Source organism: Oryza glaberrima, chromosome 7 (genome assembly GCF_000147395.1).
Source record: "Oryza glaberrima chromosome 7, OglaRS2, whole genome shotgun sequence".
NCBI lineage: Eukaryota > Viridiplantae > Streptophyta > Magnoliopsida > Poales > Poaceae > Oryza > Oryza glaberrima.
The window spans coordinates 4,627,180-4,642,649 of record NC_068332.1 but is presented as its reverse complement, the minus strand read 5'-3'; the positions used below and the strand labels follow the sequence as shown (position 1 = coordinate 4,642,649).

At 42.7% G+C, this 15,470-nt stretch overlaps 1 protein-coding gene and 1 non-coding gene across 2 annotated transcripts; both read right to left on the bottom strand.

Moving 5' to 3' along the window:
* Positions 1-284: 284 nt before the first annotated feature.
* On the bottom strand, positions 285-1,604 carry LOC127779675 (histone H1-like). The gene is made up of 2 exons (XM_052306533.1): positions 1,244-1,604; positions 285-1,110 (listed from the first exon to the last, which is right to left on the bottom strand). Exons 1-2 carry the CDS (start codon positions 1,484-1,486, stop codon positions 517-519), a joined length of 837 nt encoding a protein of 278 aa, XP_052162493.1. The 5' UTR covers positions 1,487-1,604; the 3' UTR covers positions 285-516.
* Positions 1,605-7,757: 6,153 nt separating this feature from the next.
* On the bottom strand, positions 7,758-7,909 carry LOC127781015 (small nucleolar RNA J26). The gene has a single exon (XR_008018904.1). It is a non-coding gene; the product is annotated as a small nucleolar RNA J26 (small nucleolar RNA).
* Positions 7,910-15,470: the final 7,561 nt, after the last annotated feature.

Genomic DNA, 15,470 nt, shown 5'->3' with positions numbered 1-15,470 from the left:
ATCCAACCGAAGGACAACTGTACAAAGTACTCCGCCACCAGTATCCCCAATCAAATTTCAGTTACTACAGCATTCAAACGCCCTGGAGCGAAAGAATTTCGCGAAAGAATTTCACAACTCGAATCGCTGATTATTTGCACATGAAACATTCGCGACCCATCAGTACTACTAGTACGGTAGAATTCCCAAATCCAAATCAACCAATCAAGGCACATGAAAGTTACAGGCAAATCTGAGGGCAGCATCAAAATTCAAGAACGATTCACAAAGAGATGCACGAGAGATTAAGACGAAATAGATATTTGTATTATGGTTTTTGAGGATGATGGGATCCTATCATTACAGGCGAGAAGATGATGATACCGACTAGAGGGAGGTGAAACGAACTAAGACGAACAAGCATTTACAGAACACAATTTCTGCTACTACTTGCTGATGATGATGCTAATGGCGCTGTCGCCTGTGGAGATCAAAAGGTGGGCAATCCAATCCAGGTGGCATCATCGCCGGCGACCTCTACTTCATGCTCTTCCTCGCCGCACCCTTGCGAGCAGCCGGCGCCGCAGCCACCGACGCCTTCTTCTTGGTCGCCGCCGCCTTCTTCTTGGCAGCCACCGGCGCCGCCTTCTTGGCAGGCGAGTCCTTGGCAGAGGTCTTGGCGGACTTGGCAGGGCGGCCGCGGGGCTTCACCGGCGAGGTGGCGGTCTTGGCCTTCGCCTTGGGAGACGCCTTGGGCTTCGCCGCCGGCGCGGCGGCGACCTTGATCTTGGTCTTGGTCGCCGGCTTCGCGGCCTTGGTGGTAGCAGGAGCCTTCGCCTTGGCAGCCGGCTTCGCGGCCTTGGTGGTCTTGACCTTGGGCTTCGTGGCGGGGGCGGCCTTGGGCTTGGCGTCGGCGGCGGCCGGAGCGGCAGGGCGGGTGGAGGGGAGCTTGAAGGAGTTCTTGACCTTGGCCAGCTTGCCGGCGGCGGTGAGCTTCTTGAGGTTGCCGGAGAGGAGCTTGCGGAAGTTGGGCGGCAGGTTGGCGCCATGGTTGGCATGGATGTGCTTGCCGATGGCCTGGGAGCTCGATCCAGTCCTCTCCTTCAGCGCCACGATCGCCTCCATGATCATCTGAAAAAAAACCCAAAACAAAATCAGATCCAAACACGCAAAAGCAAACGATAGATCGAGACGAATCCAAAACCCATCCGATGATTTCAATCCAAGAATCCCCGCGACGGCGGAGGGTTGAGACGGTTAGTACCTCGGCGTACGGCGGGTGGGCGGCGGCGACGCGGGGCTTCTTGGCCTTGGCCTCCTTCACCTTCTTCTCCTTCGCCGGCTTGGCCTCCTTCTTCTCCTTCGGCGGCCTGCCGGCCTTCTTCTTCTCCTTCGCCGGCTTGGCGGCCTTCTCCTCCGCCGCCGTCGTCTCCTCGACGGCCTCCTCCGCCGCGGCAGCCTCCACCTCGGTCACCGGAACCTCAGGGACAACCTCCTCAGTCGCCATTGCAGCACGCCCCTCACTCACTCTCCCCTCTACTACTACTCGCAAGAAATGGTCGCGACTCGCGGCGGATTGCTCCCGATTCTGCGGCGGCGGCGGCGGATGTGGGTGAGGAGGCCGGAGGCGAAGACGGCGGCTTAAATAGCGGAGACGAGTGGAGGACTCGGGTGACGCAGCCGACGCGCTGTGATTGGTCGAGACGCGATCCCACGGATTAGCCACGCGGATGCGCGCCACGATCCACCGCAGCCGTCGGATCGGAACCCATCCGACGGCGGGGATCGCTCGACGTGCCCGCGCCACGGATTCCGCCCACGGGATGGGGCTACAGCCGCCGGCCGCTGTTCCCTCGTGTGTTTCTGCCCCGACTTTGCGAGCAAATATCTCTCTCCACGATGGATATTTCACGACGCGGTCTATCTACGAATTTTAGTTGCTCAAATTAGCTTTCGAACGAGACCAAATTTGTGGGGTTTGGTTGAGAGTCGAGGGAGAAATGGCTCGATGAGTGATGGTTGGTTCGTTTTTGGAAACTATTGTTACTGGTGTGCTTCTCTCCCGACTTCGAGAGGCGATTCCCGTCGACACGATCGACCATTTCGGCTGAGACCACTCCCGTTGTGTAGAGCCAGAAACTAGCTTTCGAACGCGACCGATCCCGCTCGATTTGGTGCAGGGCAGCGCCGGCAATCGGCGATTCGGTGACGGCTGGTCCGGTGGCCCGTGTGACTGTTTGGTCGCCGCCGGCCGTGCTCCGTCCCGGCGGCGCGGCGAGCTCCGGCGACCGTGCGATGGATGGATCACACGGTTTCTGTGCAGTGTGTGCGTGTGCGAGCCTGATTTTTTTTTCCGGGTAGTGGCATCGTGACAGGTGATTAGTGACCGTGTATGACTCACACCGTAAGGATTCGTGCAAATCCTTGTGTGTTGCTTGGTGGGGGTTGGGCTACCGAAGAATTGCGAAAGTTGTACATGTTCAAACTTCCTCACGATTCTGAGAGATGATTACAAGTTAATTTTGTGAGATGGGGAGAGATGGGAAGAACCGGGACTCATGAGATATGTTGGTTCTATAGAAAAATGATAAATGATAATAGTATGTACCAATCGACTACTCCCTCCGTCCCAAAAAACCCCAATATAGTTAGGGATGAGATATTACCTAGTCCAATGCATCTGGACATATTTCCCTCTGTCCAAAAAACCCCAACATAGTTGGGGATGGGACATTACCTAGTCCGATGGGACATATTGGACTAGGAAATGTCCCATCCCCAACTATGTTGGGATTTTTTTAGGACGGAGGGAGTACATATTTAGCAAAAAGATTGAGATTCTTACCTTCTTTATACTTCATGACTGGGGAGGAGGATACCAAAAATGGAGCTGGTGAATACCAACTCCATTTCCGATGAAAAAAGAAAGCATGCTCGGCTAGAATTTCCTTGAGATTTTTGCAAGATGATTAGCTATCTATAAGGTGATTTTGTGAGATGAAGAAAGATGAATAGAAGAGTGGGGAATTGATGACGTTATATGTAGATATATGGAAAAATGATGTGTAACGATCACGTAGTCGTTTAGGAGAAAAAGATTGAGTTTCTTACCTTTTATTTGTTTCTCCACGATCCATATAGGGAGATGAGGTACACCTTATACCAAAGATGAAGCCAGCGCATCCCAAATCCACTTCCGACGATGTATTCTCCATCCAAAATATGGGCTCTACCTTGAGTTGAGTTTTTCAGATCCACTTCCGACGATGTATTCTCCATCCAAATATGGGCTCTACCTCGAGTTGAGTTTTTCGAGCTACCAAGGAGTTGCCTCCATATCACCCTGTCTTGGAGTAGATGGGAGCATGGCAAAGGGGCACTAGTTGAGCGACAGGGTACCAACTAGACAACCTATTGGGAATAGAGGGGTGTGGGGAGAAAGAGGGGAGATCCAGGGGAGAAAGGACACGATGACGAGAGAAGAGAAGGAGAGTGAAAAGGAGATGAAGAGGCAGCGCGGATTTGGGAGTGGTAGCGATTAGGTCTAGAGGGGGATATGGGTATATATAGACAAAACGACTATATCCTAGTCGTACGATCTCTGATCTAACGGCCTCAAATTTAGCCCTTTTTCACGAGAAAAATGTAATGGAATTTTTTCATGATTTGACACTCCTCCAAGTGGCATTCTAGGATTTGACACCGCGCAGCTCATATTTTAACCTTAGTCCCACATGTCATAGACATATATTAGCAAATCTTGAATTGTGATTGTTTGATGTGGCAAATCCTAAAGCCCCAATGAAGTCAAAAACAATTGTTGTATAGAAGGATTTGGATTATTCTCATCCATATCATAAATAAATTTCCTCCATGTAGCCTTGTGTTGGTTATAACCTAATTTGGATACTAATATTGAGACAGAATGTATGGCGTTATCATGGCACGTCAAAACAAAGCAACAACACAACAACACTTAACGAAGTTATGCAAAGGTGTTTCAATTGAATGTAAAAACAAAATCGATTTCATGACTTTGTATGCCAACACAAGGTAATAACTTGTCTCTCATGCACCCTTCATCTTTCCATTCATTTCCTCGTCCCTTTCTCTCTAGCTATCACATCCAAGAGCCCCCACATGTCATCAACAATGTCCAAGCTTCCCACCTTGCAGCACACATCGGACTTGATGTCACATACTTGCATTCATCTTTGTATACCAAACTGGAAATGGTATAGAAAAGCAAAAGATTGTGATGGCATATAGCTCAAAGACTACATGCATGCACTTGCAAGGCACCGGCACCATATTTTTGTGAAAAGAAAGGCACAAATTACGGTGGATTTACAACAATACTATTTGCTAATAAAATAGTCAATTCTAAGCAATGAGCTTGTCCAAAAATGAATATTTGTCATCAACATAGCATCCATTGATCAATACAAACAAATTTACCACTTTTTCTACCACATGCCATTGTAGACGTAGTTACTACAATATTCTTTACCCGCGTGAAAAGATGAAAATGTCACTCTGTGGGTTGACATTTCTTCTAAATCTCTCTCTCCATTGCCCTACGACACAACCTAAAATGCCAAGAGAATGGCACACAAAGCGCAAATGCATGATGGATGTCTTGGTGTAGCATGTTATTATAAATTATGTTAGACGAGGGGCACACAAACTTGTCAACATGTCTAAACTTTGTCCAAGTGAGTGGAGCTCAATCAAACTTTAGGGTGTAGGCTCGAGCTCGAAGTATACTTGAGCTATCATCCTAATACAAGTAGGTGTTGGTATTTATTATGCACACAAATAAATTTGCAAAGTACGGATACCGCTGTAGCACTTTACCTCAGAGTATTCCAGGGGTATCTAATCACAGGGAACGTGTGTGCACTATCTAAGATCGTGATTCATCCAAAGACAAAAACCAAATGGTAGGGTTAGGATAGAGGAGATTCCTATGGGTAATTATCTTAATTAAGTTAAGATATAACTCTATCAGTTGTTTCGGACACTGTCCCTTACCTGGTCCGCTAGAATGAGTCCGGCCTTAAGCTTTATGATATACCCGAACATGGAGGGATATAAAGGACGAACAAAGTTGTCACCACCTACCGCCTACCTTACTTTTCGTGGAGCACACAATAAACGAAGGTAACCTCTAACCTAGGCCCCGCATATACGTTACAATGTCCAAACAAGACCCTAAAGATTATCATGCGGCTTAATATAGTTCTTAGACCCACTTAAAACACCACATGGACATGCCACGTCATTCGTGCATGTAAGATAACATTTAAATGTCCATTTTAACCTTTAATTTTCTATCAAATAAAGAAAATAAAAACAAGAAGAAGCAATCATAAAACAAAGAAAAATGTCAAAAAATTTTTATCTATCAATGCTACATATTTTTGCCAATGGTCAAAAGCTGTTTTTTTTTGTGTTTTCTCAATATTTTTTCTTTATTTCCTATGAAAACATAAGGGTGTAAAGGACATTTAAATATTGAATTTGCATGCATAGATGATGTAGCATGTACACATGGCATGTTTAGAGGGTCTAAGGGCTATATTGAATCACACAATAAACTTAAGGTACTTGTTTGGACAATACAAAATGTCAGGGGCTAAATTGATCCTTAAACGAAAGTTCAAGGATCATGTTGGGTATTCACCCTTTTATATTTCTTACACTGATTTTCTTCTGAATGTTCTATACTCGTTATTCATGTTCTGCAGGATTATTTGTTAAATAAATTCTCTCTATGCTCACTATTTGATAGACAAGTTACGATACAAATATGGGTTGATGACAATATATTAAGGAGGTATTAAGGAATCATGCACTGTAAGTTATTTAAGTAATTCGAGGATCCAAATTGGCTGGTGAATATAGACAAGATATGATCTAATTGGATGATGATTTTTCAAGAAAAAGTACAGGTAAGCTATTTGATAATAAAAAAATTTGGTCCCCGATGTGTCTAGCGACTAGCGGCTGGCAGCCTTGGTGATCATGGGAGCAACAGGGGAGCGAGTGGCGCCATTGACTCAGAGCGTGACTTCACTGGCTGTGGCAGTTCATTGGCACTTTGGCAGCCAACCTAACCTCGCAGGACGGCATCTTCCAGGTTCGAACAAACATCTTCTGCTAATCAACATATTAGTGCAATCCTTGTGTATTGCATTGATGTTACTTTGAAGGTGAACATGTTGCATCCTCAGGTCGTTGCAATTGGCAGATAAGGTAATCACCATCTGCTGGTTTCAAATTGACTCTTTTAATTATGGAAAGGTAAAATCTGAAATATCTTTTGTGAAGCCAAAATAGGAGTGGCGACTGAAATTCTTGTAGAGAACATAAAACAAATCAAGATTTTGTTGGTTGATGATTTTGGATTATATTCAGAAACAATATAGGTATGATCATCTTGGAAAGTTATGATAAATCATATATATATATATATATATATATATATATATATATATATATATATATATATATATATATATATATATATATGTATATATATATATATATGTATATATATATATATGTATATATATATATATATATATATATATGGATCATTGGAAAAAAAATCAGTTGATTTCCTGAATGAATCATATATTGACCATTGGAATTTTTCCCCCATGTGGGATTGTGGGCATTCCTACTTCCATATTGGCTTATAACTGATCGCATTCTTCTTTAGTTAGGATGCAAATTCATTTTTCCTGAAACAATGTTGTGGTGCACGCATATATGTTGTACTCATAATTAATTATGTGATTACCTGTCCATATAGCCATTGTTTCTCTCCATCAGCTTGATAAAAAAATAAACTTATTTTCCATGCTGTTGCAATCAAACTTTGTAGTCATTCTTCCATAATCATGAATCCTTGTTAACCTGTTTACAGTGATAATTATGTGCATCTTGCAGAACTGTGCATATTGGAGATTTCCGATATTTGTAATAACGACCATCTGATTAAAATTCATTTATTTCTTTACTAATTTCTCATTCCTGGTTATATAAGCAATTACATTGTGAGTTTTTTTTCTGTGTATATGGGCATATGTAGCTTACTTTCAACTACAGAGATTGAGCAGATCAATGATGGGTTTGCATTCTATTGCTGTCCCAAAAGGTTTCTGATGCACATCGTGGTGTTACAGTTGTCTTAATTTCCAAGTTCTTAATGTATGGGACAAACTGAAAAGTGATCTGTGCCCATGCCAGATCCTAACAGGTGACAAATGAAGTGCAGTGTTAAAGTTGCAATGCCATTTCAATAAAAACATTCATCTTCGATTTTCTGATTGGGGCTCACGTTGTGCCCATCTCCATCCTCCTGGCTGCTAGCACCCAGCCATTGAGTTCCTGCTGGACAACTGTGGGTGAAGCGGCAAAATGCCTCACGAAGGCCAGCGGCGGCTGGAGATTGACGATGAAGAAGCGGTCATTGGAATTTCTCTTCTCCATAGCCACTTAGCCTCTCCTTTCAAGATAACTTTGTAAGCTTGATGCCCCTCTAATAATAGCTTAGGATTTTTGGAGGCATTGATAGCTGCAATCAGTGCTCATGTCATCATTCAATGACCTGTAACAATTTCAAAAGAACTATGTTGGGCACCAGATGAACCCAGGCAGATGTTCTTTGGATCGGTTTTTGTACACAAGGTTCTATCTGCAGGAAATTTAACAAAAAAAAAAAAACTGGCCGTGCATCTTACTATATTCGCTATGCAATGGAGTTTATGGTGAAAGTTCAGTTGCTTTTTGTTCTATGTAATATCCTCGAATTATAGTCTGAAACCAACTTCTTAATATAATGAGCAGAGCTCCAACCTTTACTTCAGAAAAAGAGAAAAAGTCACCTTCTCCTAACTTACCCACTGTGTTGTTTTTAACATTCACATGCGTTTGCAGCTTGGCAACTAGAGGAGCTGACTTCTAGATTGATCTCTCTTATTTTCCAACAATGAGCATTTGTTACAGGCAATGAGCTTGTACAGCAAAAAAAGGCTCAAATATGAAACCATCTGTTACAGCTTATATGTGTATACATTGAATTAGCAAGTACAACAAAGAAGGCTCAAATTTCCCTTTTGACAGTTAATACTTCATAAGCTAATAAAACTATTTTAGTAAAATTCAATTCTCTCAATTACTCGACGATCGCGCCAAAAACGCAAGTTCCATTTGGATTTCCTTTTTACTAATGATATCTGCTGCATTGTCATCATAGCGTATTATTATACCATCTTCGCATTTGAACTCAGTAGTTCCTCATAGAAAATTAGACTCTATAGATGTGGTAATATGGAGAAGACAAAGTTGTTTGAAGCACGCACATAACCGGAAGCGCCCCTTGTTTCAAAGAGATCACGCCGCCATCCCTCCGCCTTGCCCCTCCGGCAACGTGCGGCTGCCTGAAGCGCCACTGCCGCCGTCTCTCCGAATTGCACTCACGCTGTCTCTTTGTCGTCGAAAGGTCCTGCGTGCACGCTTCCTAAATTGTTAGACAGGGCATTTTTTAATATATATATATATATATATAGGATTTGAACACAAGACCTTCAACTATATCAACATAAGAACAACCACTAGACTATATCTCACTTGTGGGAATTAAAGCAAAAATATATGGGTTAAAGCCTCACATGCTAACCATATAGTTGTTACTGTACAAAAGTATAAGTGTTACTACAAGATAGGTGCATGTTACCACTTCCAAGTAGCTATGTTACTGCACGATAATAGTAGTTTTACTATGTCATTTTTACGAGTTGAAAATCGAATAGGTGGGCTATAGGTAAAGTATGTAGGTGGCTTTGAGCGAGGTCTGATTGATATAGAAGTGTTTTGAATAATTTTATATATTTGGCAAAACCATGTTACTGTATGTATATGCCATTGTTACTACAAATTACACATTCTATTACTGCATGTGGAGGGTTAAAGTTCAAAATGCCAATCTCGAAAAGCAATATCTCACAAGAGGTGTATTATTTTTTAAACCGTTTCCACCATGATGCTATAGTGTTACTGCATGGGAGGATTAAATTTCAAAATGCATCTACGTGCTCCCCTCAAGAAACCGTTCTTCCTCACTCTTCTCAAGAAAACCGGTCTCCTTCCTCCAATATAGTGTTACTGTATGCATGTATATGATGTTACTGCACTTTTGACAGTAGTATTATGGTGAATGGCAGTAAATCAAGAATTGAAACAAAAATATATGGGTTCAAAGTCTTAGATGATAACCATATACTTGTTACTGCACAAAAGTAAAAGTGTTATTGCACGACAGATACACGTTACCACCTGACAGTTACACATTACAGCATGTTTATGCAGTAACACTATACAAGAATTGCAGTAAAACACCTTTTTACTGTAGAACATATAGAGCGTTACTGCATGTTTGGCAGTAACATTGTGATGAGATTGCGGTAAACTTGGAATCAGAAAAAATATAGGTTAAAAGTATCACATGCTAAATATAATTGTTACCGCACAAAGTGGAATTGTTACTGCATGGCAGGTATATGTTACCGCATGTTTATGCAGTAACACTATTCGAGAATTGCAGTAAGACGCATTGTTACTATAAAACTTATGGTCTTTACTGCACACTTACAATAACGTCACGATGGGATTGTAGTAACGCACAATAGATAGTAGTAACTAATACTATAGTATTACTACTTGTGGATAGTCAAGATCCAAAAAACCCAAGCTTCGAACAACAATATCTCTCACGTGATGTATGATTTTTTTTAAACCGTTTGCACTATGATGTTAGAAAAAAAGTGCTTATCAAAAGTAGATCCGTCATGGCTATATTTTAACTAAATTTGAGTGTTGTTACTGCACGTAAGACATAGCGTTACTGCATGATGAACATCACGTTACTACGCGGTTCTGAGACGAGAACTGAGAAGAGTGAAGGTGGTGGGGAAAGCCACAGAAAGCCACAGACTGGTTTGACCGAGGTGGGGGACCTTTGACCAAGGTGGGGGGTGTGTTTTGCCCTCTTGAAGGGAGGGGAGGTGGGTTGGAGGGAGGGGGTATAGAATAACTATTTTATACCCGGGTGTAGAATAGTTTTTCTATATATATATATACATATATATATATATAAGTTGCTTTAAAATCATATTAATTTATTTTTAATTTTTTTTAGCTAATACTCAATTAATCATGTGTTAATTCATTGTTCCATTTACATGTGAAGGGAGGGATTTCTTTTTGGAGAACACAGCCTGATTATACCGGGGAAAAAATGGAAGTCGGACAGATAGAGAGGAAAATATAAATAGGGAGGGGAAAAATGTAGAAAGGTGAGCCGATACGGTGCACATATCATAGATTTTTTTTTCTTAACATGAAATTTTAAAAGTTATTAAAGACAATGGAATTGCATCGTAGCATTTAGCACGGGCATATTACTAGTGAGTAATGTAGGTGTAAGAGTGAGTTGGTGAATTATAGGGTAGAAGATATATAGGGTAGAAAAGCGTTCGATGATTTGCTTTTACTGTGACACGCTCCCGCACGTCAGAAACGTGGAACCGTAGCCCCACGGGACTGGCTCGGTTCCGCGCCTTCAGACTGCAGTACCACTTTGGTCCCGTGCCACCATTCTGCGCGACTGAGCAGCCATCGGTGCGGTCCTGCGCTCCACACGCATGAGCACAGCCACCGCGCGAGACCGACTCGGTTCCGCACTCTTGGTCCGCGTGACCAAGCCAGTTCCGCACCCCCACGGTCTGCGCGCCAAGCTAGTCCCGCACCCCCGGTCCGCAGCACTGCTTGGCAAATCGCTCCCGCGCCATCACGCTGTGCATTTGTTCTGCTCCCGCACTCCCAACGCGCAGGAGAGGTATATTTTCGCTAAACTTCGCCAACCATGTATATAAACGCAAAATATGAAAAAAAATGTATATTTTCATTTTATTTCCATTGATCACATCGCTGTCGCTAGCTAGTGCTAGTGCGTGCGACCTCACTCGATAGTCGATAGGATCAGTAGAGCAAACAGGCTCGAGCTAGTTTGGCTGCGCACCCAAAAAAAAGAACAACACAGATCTTGAAGCTATGATCTGACAGATGAAAATTTGAGTCCGAACAAAGAAAAAACACGCTAGTGATGCATAGCAAAAACCTTTTTTTTTTGGGGGGGGGGGGGGGGGGTATAGTGTGTTTTAGTCAACAAAATCATTCATCAAATAGTGCCAATATTCGTGTCAAACAAGTTAGGATTTTTTGCAGCTGTACCTTGAAGAATGGGTGATTGTGTGAATCAACAGAAGATCACATTAAGCAGCCAAGCAAAGTTCTCTTTGCTTGGAGGATGTGTGAAGCTCAGATGTGGCACCCGAGAGAACCACAAATTAATGGAAGAAAACCACAGATTAATGGAAGTGAATCAAAGAGGATTTTGGGGGCGGGGGCCGGGGGGGGGGGGGGGGGGGAGGGGGGGGGGGGTTGGTGGCGCAAACACTTTGTAATATCGTCGTTTTCATACCTGGCGTCACATCTGTTTTATCACATCCGGACATCCCTAATTATTAGCAGAACTCCTAGCCCTGTTGTTTAGTTCCAAATTTTTTTTTCAAACTTACAACTTTCCATCACATCAAGGCTGTGTTTAGATCCAAACTTTCAACTTTTTCCATCACATCGACCTATCATACACACAATTTTTCAGTCACATCGTACCAATTTTAACCCAAACTTCCAACTTTGGAAGGAACTAAACACAGCCTACAAGTTTGATTCCAAATTTTTTCTTCAAACTTCCAACTTTTCCATCACATCAAAGCCTTCCTACACACACAAACTTCCAATTTTTCCGTCACATCGTTCCAATTTCAACCAAACTTCCAATTTCAACTAGCCAAGTTTCTATTAGCTTTGAAATATCAGCTGCCTTGCACATACATGTACTAGTACAAGTCCATTGGGTTTTTCCACTGGCAAGTTGCCTTGGCCAGGAAATGCATCAACAATGCAACATCTGGGAACCCAATTTCCGCGGTTGTTTCCATCGTGTACCCACACTTCATCAGTATAATCTCAGGAAAACTACTATTTCCACACTGAACGACGTTTTGGGTTTTGAATATATTCGTGCATGAATATGTGTGTCCAAATTCATACATACATATATTATGTGTGTGTGTCTTTATATTAGTGCTATATACACACACACACAGACAGAATACAAAATGCGAGAGAGAGAGAGAGATTAGTGCTATAAAACATTAAGAGGTCGTCTGATACATACAAAATTGAAGTGACATGCATGCTCACTGGAGACATCGATTAGCAGAAAACATCAACAGGTGGATCTAGTCCATGCATAACTAAAGGTGACATGCCCAATGGAGATATAGATTACTTAGAAAACAAACATACATAGGTCTGATCCATGCATAATTAAAGGGGCTGCTCAAGGCAAGGTGGGTATGAAAAGATGGAGGGAGAGCTACGCAGTTGTGCTGTCAACAGCTTCTAAGCATGGAAGCTCTGCCTTGGTTCTCTTGTATGCGTTTCTAGCAGAGTTTTGTCCAAGTTTGAAGCTTGCGTAGGTGATGATGGATAAACGGATTATTCTACCCCTGAAATTCAATAAAGCATGACCAAGACTCAAATTTAAGTTCTACTCCTGAAACTCAATAAATCATCATCAAGACCAAGAGTTAAATTTAAGGTAGCAGCAAGAAAGTCGTAGAAACAGACGGAAGGGAATCGGTATTGCACCAGAAAAGCAAGCGAGGACTAGGAGCAAGATCATCTCCCCCAATGCTTTGCACCCCCGATTCCGCAGCATCCCTTTCCTGCTGCATCATCGCCGAAGCAGATCCCTTCTTCATGTGGCCGCTGTTCTTTGCGATCTTCTTATGCAAATCAAAATCAGTCATAAATAAGTAGGCAAGTTAGATTTTCCTTTTGAAAACTCAAACTTTTATTAATAAAGACAGAGTTCAAGGGAATGAATCCCAGTACATCGCCGAACAGATGTTCTGTGGCACTGAACCATCCTTAACCACAAATATGCTAACTGAGAATAGGAACCAGACTTCCTAAGGAAACCAAGCAGCAAGGGAGGAGCAGATCGACGGGGTACTGCGGCATTGCCGCGACAACTGCATCCTTGAGCCTCTTTTAACGTGCACACCGCTTGACAAACCGATAATCCCCTTTGGCTGCCTCCACGGGAATGGCACAAATTAGAGGACGGCAAGTTAGATTTGATTATAATCGATCAGTGAGGGTTTGTTCGCTTAATCAAATTATCCCTATGGGGATTGGATTGGAGAGGATTAGGGGGATTAATTGCATGTCATGTACCCAATGGTCGTATACACTATGGGTCAGATAGTGGGCTGCACGTGCTGGACATCAAGCAGGCAACACCCATCATAGATATTGCGTCCATTAGTGACAGAACGAGCCCTCTCCGCATCGCAGGTTGACCGGAACCACACGGAAGCCTCAACACCCCAAGGGCTCGTGGTGAGGACCTGCACAGCCACGGCTCCATAGGTGTTGTAAACTTGATGCAGTACCTCGCCGGTCACCGGATAAAGGACTTGGCTCACTTGGACATGAAGAACAGCGGCTGTGTCATCTCCCAGCCAGCATTTCACCGAACACCTGGCGGGCACCACCAGCACCAACCCCTCCATGGCTCAAATTCCGCCTCCAAAGGTCACCATTGCAATTGTGTGTCGCCCAACACGATTTGCAATATATCGGTGGCACTGTGTGTGAGAGATTTGGTGTGATTGTGTTGATCCGTGACATTGCACACCTCCCAAATCCCCTCCAATCTAGTTCCCATATGATGAAATTGATTAACCAAACAAGATCCTACAAATCTATTCCTTCCCATATGAAATTGAAGGAGCCCCAACGCGCGGGAGATCGAAGATAAGGGGGAGATGGAGAAAATTTTCGTCGAAAATATTTCGGGTCTGTGTTGCGAGAAAGAGAAGAAGATGGCGAGCGACGGAACTGACCTGATGATCTGAAGCTGCCTCGCTAAGGAGGCGGCAGCGGCGGCCGAAGAGGCCGGCGGTGGTTGCCGAGCGACCTAGGGATCAGAGAATAGCTGCCATGGTGGCGGGCGAAGAGCCGAAGACGTCTCTCTTTCTTAGGGTTTCGTCTGGTTTCTTTCCGGAGTTGTGAGCAAAGGTGAGGAAAAATATGCGATGCGGTGTGTTGGTATTGCGATGTGAGCCGAAGACTGGTTTTGTTTTTGGCCAGCCCAGTCCATCTTTATTAAAAATCGGATTAAGTCCGCTTTGACTGTCTTAACTCGTCGTCGAATCTAAATCGTACTCATCTCTTTAACCACGTATCTCGACACTTAACTACTGTTGATGCAAAAGAACACACAGTGGCCTAAGAGATCTACATAACTCTAGTGCAAGTCCAAAATCTCGCTTTCTTCAAGGGCGTACTAGTTGGTTTGATATTGCAACCAACAAGGAAAATAAAATAATTAATCTTGTAAACGATAGCCGATCGGCTGGTGGGCGGATGACATATAGTCTTTACATGCCGATACCGTTGAGGAAAATGGGCTGTTAGGTACTCCCTCCGTCCCATAATATAAGGGATTTTGAGTTTTTACTTGCAACGTTTGACAACTCGTCTTATTCAAAATTTTTTGAAATTATTATTTATTTTATTTTTGACTTACTATATTATCTACAGTACTTTAAGCACAACTTTTAGTTTTTTATATTTGCAAAAAAAGTTAAATAAGACGAGTGGTTAAACGTTGCAATCAAAAACTTAAAATCATTTATATTGTGGGACGGAGGGAGTAGAAAATAGAATAAAATAAAGGAAATGATAACGTATTGGCTACTACTCCGATACGATCTTATACCTGTAGGCCAATTTATATAAATATATTCAATTAAGGACTAAATATATTTATATACAATAATCTACTCATATAAGAGGAGAATATAGTGTAAAGCATGATTATGTTAGATGACTGCAACGAGATTTTACCCTTTATTATGACCAAAAGCATGTTAGTTTTTATGATTATAAGCACCGCTAGGGATGATGCATCGCAAAGTATACAGAGAAGCATAAAGTCTAAACAATCAAGCTTTTGATTAGTTTTCAGGATGGTTGTCACATCCGGAGTTTCATCTTTTCCGTAATTTCTAATTCATTAAAAATTGTCTGAGTAAACTACAATCATGGTACATAAACTTGTGTGGTGGGTGCAAGTAGGTACAACATTTTGTAAATTGCTTATTTTGATATAATAACTTGGCTAATCCGTGCTAATTTAATCCAAAACGATCTATGCTAGCAAAATGATACGGCGTGGCGCACGGATGACATACCATCTTGCACGCCGTATGGTTGTTTGGGGATATAATTTACAGAAAACACCTGATGTTTGCCTCTCCTATCACTCTCACCGATTTGAT

Coding starts and splice junctions, on each gene's coding strand:
- LOC127779675 (XM_052306533.1), bottom strand. CDS start 1,486: ATGGCGACTGAGGAGGTTGTCCCTGAGGTTCCGGTGACCGAGGTGGAG. Junction 1,111..1,243: donor CCCACCCGCCGTACGCCGAG/GTACTAACCGTC, acceptor GTTTTTTTTCAG/ATGATCATGGAGGCGATCGT.